We start from the raw sequence: 5000 nt of genomic DNA on the forward strand, positions 1-5000 counted from the left end.
ACATGCAACAGTAATAAACTAGATCATTTTATATAGTTTTTTTCTTAAAAGGTGCAGTGTGTAATATGACATCATCGAGAAAGTTCTACAAAGTTCTAGAATGCAACACTCCCTGGGTAACCCCAACCCTTTAGAATAATAACAGAAGCTACAGTGGCCTTCAAGGACAAGAACAATTCTAAATTTTAAACAATGCACCTGATGACATTCCAACTATGACACTTTCAAGATGGCGGCACTAGGCCTTGGTCCAAAATATGCAGAAATATGGACATATATGAGACCCTTTCTAAGGGGAAAAAAAATTATTCAAAAATTTTTTTTCAGCTATTATGCACTAAATTAAATGTACTTATGGATATTATAATTACTTTCTACAAAATCTGCTAGGAAATAAAACCCAAAATTCTACACACTGCAGGTTTAATGCCTCTGCCATGGGTACACTAAATATGGGCAGCTACTTGGAGGAGGTCCGTGCCTGGATGAACAGAAAGATATATTTAATTTTAATTGAAAGTGAAAAATTCGAAACATTTTATTTTATTTTTTTAAAACATTTTTTTTTACAATATCTTAAATAAATAATAATAAATAAATTAAAATATTTAAAGGGAATAAAGGTTAAAAAATTAGCCTGCATAGATAAATCTGGCACATTTATACATGTTGAACTCTTGTGCTCATGTTTGTTAATACGCGCTGTCCTTTCTAAATAAAGAAATAAAACATTTTTTTTATTGAAAGTTAAAAAAAAATTATTTATTTTATTTTGAATTTTTTTTTAACAATATCTTTATTGAATTTTCATTATACAAACTCAGACATTGTGATAATTTAAAGAAACCTAAAAAAAAATGAATTGAATTGAAAGTGTTACGGTGACGACAGGCAGGCAGGACCCAAATGCAAGACGGTTCAAATAAAGGTAATTTATTGTCCAAAAAACACAAAAACTCCAAAAAGGCAAAACGGCACAAAGGGCACATGGAACACAGGAACATACAGGGACAGACTCACCAACAGGTACAATGCAAAGACACAGAACAATGACACACAGGGAGTTAAATACACACACACACACACACACACACACACACACACACACACACACACACACACACACACATACACACACACACACACACACACACACACAAGACAGGGTAGACAACGAGGGACAGGTGAAACACATTAGGGGAGGGAGCAGTAATCACACAGGAGGGAAACTTGACAGGACATGGGGAGGAACAAGACAGACGTACCAAAACAAAACAGGAAACACAGGGAACACCAAAACAAGACAAGACAAAGACAGACCATGAGAGAAAGTTAAACATTTTATACTTTTTTAATTTTTTTTTAACAATATCTTTATTGAATTTTCATTATACAAACTCAGACATTGTGATACTTTACAGATTTTTTTTTAAAATGACTAGACATCCAGATTTTTCTAACCATACTAAATCTGGCCACAAGAATCAGGACATCCTAAATCTTTTTTTCTACCAAACTAAATAGTAGATAGTATGGAGATTGGAAAGCAGGGAACACCTCGGACCTTCAGCTATTGTCGGCACGGACTCATAAACATACTCTGGTACAAGAACAGGCCTTAGGTGACTCAAAGAACGAACTACACCTGGTTCTTATGATGTCATAAAATACAGCCGTTTTTCAGCGTTTTTGTGGTGAACTGTTCGAAGGGGATTTTCTTTCACCTGAGACGAAACATTGAGTCATGAAAAAGCACCGACAGCTGCTATCGGTTACCTCACCTGTTTCCTGACATGATACAGATAAAACCTGCTGCTGTTACAGATGTGTAGGATATGTCTCACACACACACACACACGCACACACACACACACACACGCACGCACACATGCAGGCAGGCAAACAGACAGACAGACAGACAGACACACACACACACACACACACACACACACACACACACACACACACAAACGCACGCACCCCCCCACCCCCTGTAATTTAAGTAAAATAAAAAACTCATAATCTTCCGGGAAGATTTTGTGTATGGATCGACAGGATACTTTTCCTACTCAACCGCCCCACAATGCATTGCGTCTTTTCAAACGGCATGTAAGTTTTTTTTCTTCTGTATACTTCAGTGTAAACGGTCCGACAAACCTAGCATACACAATGGATGGTTAAGTAGACAGTATGTAGTATGTATATGTTATGTAGTATGTAGGAGGGAGGACGTTAGTAGGGCTGCTTTTAGTATGTAGTATATACATGTTGAGTATGTAGGAGGGAGGACGTTAGTAGGGCTTTTACAACAGTTTTCTTTCTCCTTCTCTCACCCATGTGGTTGCCTAGTGTCCAGGATTCGTCGTAGTCAAAGTGGATGTCTCCCTGTTTGTCTGTTTTGGGGAAGAAAGCGTGAGCCAGGATCCCACCCGGGCCGTCGAAGGGAAGGCTGTCCCCGTGCCAGAACCTACGGGTGAGGGAATCAAACACACACAGACAGACAGACAGACAGACAGACAGACAGACAGACAGACACACACACACACATGCACACACACACACAGACAGACAGACAGACAGACAGACAGACAGATAAACAGACACAAACACACAGACACACACACACACACACACACACACACACACACACACACACACACACACACACACACACACACACACACACACACACACACACACACACACACACACACACACACACACACCTATGGGTGAGTAAATCAAACACTCCCAATCAACATTTAAAACTAACTTTATAAATACAGCTGCTGCAGCAATGACAAATGTATGTCAACAACAACATTTACCAGAAGAACCCGAGATAACATTTTGAGTTACGGAGTTGGAATGTCTTGTTTGGTTTGACCGATAAACATAAATCCAAATAAATAATTTTTTTGAAGCATAGAAAACTGAGGAAAACCATCACATTTAAGGAGCTGAAATTAATATTTGTGTTACTACACAGTACATTTTGAAGTGTTAAAATAACACTAAAAGAGTTAAATTTAACACCATTTCCGAGTGTATTTGGTCCCACTCAGAATTGGAGTTAAATTAACTCTTTTCAAAGTGTTACAATTTTAGAGTTACATTAACTCAAAATAGAGTTAAAATACACTGTATAGTGTTATTTAAAGCCTTATAGAGTACTTTCTACACCCCGTCTTTTAACTACCGAAATTGACACCAACACTAGGAGGCATTCTACTCCAGCTGTTGTTATATTAACTCAGATAGAGTTAATGGAGTTTGACACTGCATATTTAACACTGGGGAATTTACTGTGTATATTATTATTAGTTGGTCCCTATAAGAAATGATACTGCTGCCTCATTGTGTATACAAGCATCTTGAGTCAAAAGAATGCAGCTTCAAATAACAGGTAAATGACATGCAGCCATTTTGTTGGTTTTACTTCAAGTGCGTTCAAGTGCTGTTCAGTAAAACTGGGTATTATTGGGGCGCCCTTAGCTCAGTTGGTAGGGCGTCCCCCCCCCCATGGGCCTCGGCCAGCAGCAGACCCGGGTTCGATTCCAGCCCGCGGTCGTTCTCTGTGTGTGTGTGTGTGTGTGTGTGTGTGTGTGTGTGTGTGTGTGTGTGTGTGTGTGTGCCCTCCCACCCACCTGGTGAAGTCAATGCGTATGTCGGCCTTTCCTCTGTGGATCTCAGTGAAGCTTAGCGGTGTGACATCACTCCAGATCTTCAGAGCCTCGCGAAACACACGGCGAACTTTCTCCTCTCCCATCTGCCACGGGAACCGGACTATTCTACAGGGAGGGAGAGAGACAGGCAGGGGTTAGAGAGAGAGAGAGAGAGAGAGACAGGCAGGGGTTAGAGAGAGAGACAGGCAGGGGTTAGAGAGAGAGAGAGAGACAGGCAGGGGTTAGAGAGAGAGAGAGAGACAGGCAGGGGTTAGAGAGAGAGAGAGAGAGACAGGCAGGGGTTATAGAGAGAGAGAGAGAGAGAGAGAGAGAGAGAGAGAGAGACAGGCAGGGGTTATAGAGAGAGAGAGAGAGAGAGAGAGAGAGAGACAGGGGTAATAGAGAGAGAGAGAGAGAGAGAGAGAGAGAGAGAGAGAGAGACAGAGAGAGACAGGGGTTAGAGAGAGAGAGAGAGAGAGAGACAGGCAGGGGTTATAGATAGATAGATAGATAGATAGATAGACAGACAGATATATAGATGGATAGATAGACAGCCACACACACAGACAGTAAAACACACACACACACACACACACACACACACCCTCCCCCCCCCCCCCCCCCCCCCACACACACAAACAATACCCTTCTAACAGGATGTACAGTAGCAGAGAGGGACCACCGGCCTTGAATGTCTTTCTTCTAAATCTGATAACATCTCCAGTCGTCTGTTACAGCTGCCTCAAGCTCGCTGGCACAACACCACACCTTTAATACGGACTCAAATATCACCATAACACTCCTTTTACCTTCACTTAAAGCTCTCCTTTGCTGTATTTACTATAGTTTGATTTCAAGAAAAAAGAAAAAACGTTTCTTCATTTTATGCAGCAGATCAATCAATCAATATCCTTTATTTAACCAGGTACAATTCATTCAGATTAAAATCTCTTTCTCAAGAATGACCTGGCCGGGGGGCGCCCTTAGCTCGGGCGTCCCCCCCAAGGGCCTCGGCCAGCAGCGGACCCAGGTTTGATTCCAGCCCGCGGTCGTTCTCTGCATGTCACTCCCCTCTCTGCCCCATTTCAACTCTGTCTCTACACTATCAATAAAGCATAAAAAAAAATGCCAAGAAAATATCTTAAAAAAAAAAAGAATGACCTGGCCAAGAAGGCAGCACTATGATAAAATAAGCACAACCAACAACACAGTCACACACACACACACGCACATGCACACGCACACGCACACACACACACACACACACACACACACACACACACACACACACACACACACACACACACACACACACACACACACACACACACACAC

General features: G+C 41.4%; 1 protein-coding gene across 1 annotated transcript in view; it reads right to left on the minus strand.

Annotated features, from left to right (window-relative positions):
- Positions 1-5000, minus strand: part of mmp11a (matrix metallopeptidase 11a) — a 49917-nt gene that overhangs the window by 5591 nt on the left and 39326 nt on the right. Inside the window, exons 3-4 of the mRNA XM_080037906.1 lie at positions 3648-3791; positions 2334-2467 (exon numbers count right to left, since the gene is read on the minus strand). Coding sequence (XP_079894032.1) covers positions 2334-2467; positions 3648-3791 — 278 coding nt within the window. The remainder of the gene's footprint in view (positions 1-2333; positions 2468-3647; positions 3792-5000) is intronic.

Source organism: Ammodytes marinus, assembly GCF_949987685.1.
Source record: "Ammodytes marinus genome assembly, chromosome: 2".
NCBI lineage: Eukaryota > Metazoa > Chordata > Actinopteri > Uranoscopiformes > Ammodytidae > Ammodytes > Ammodytes marinus.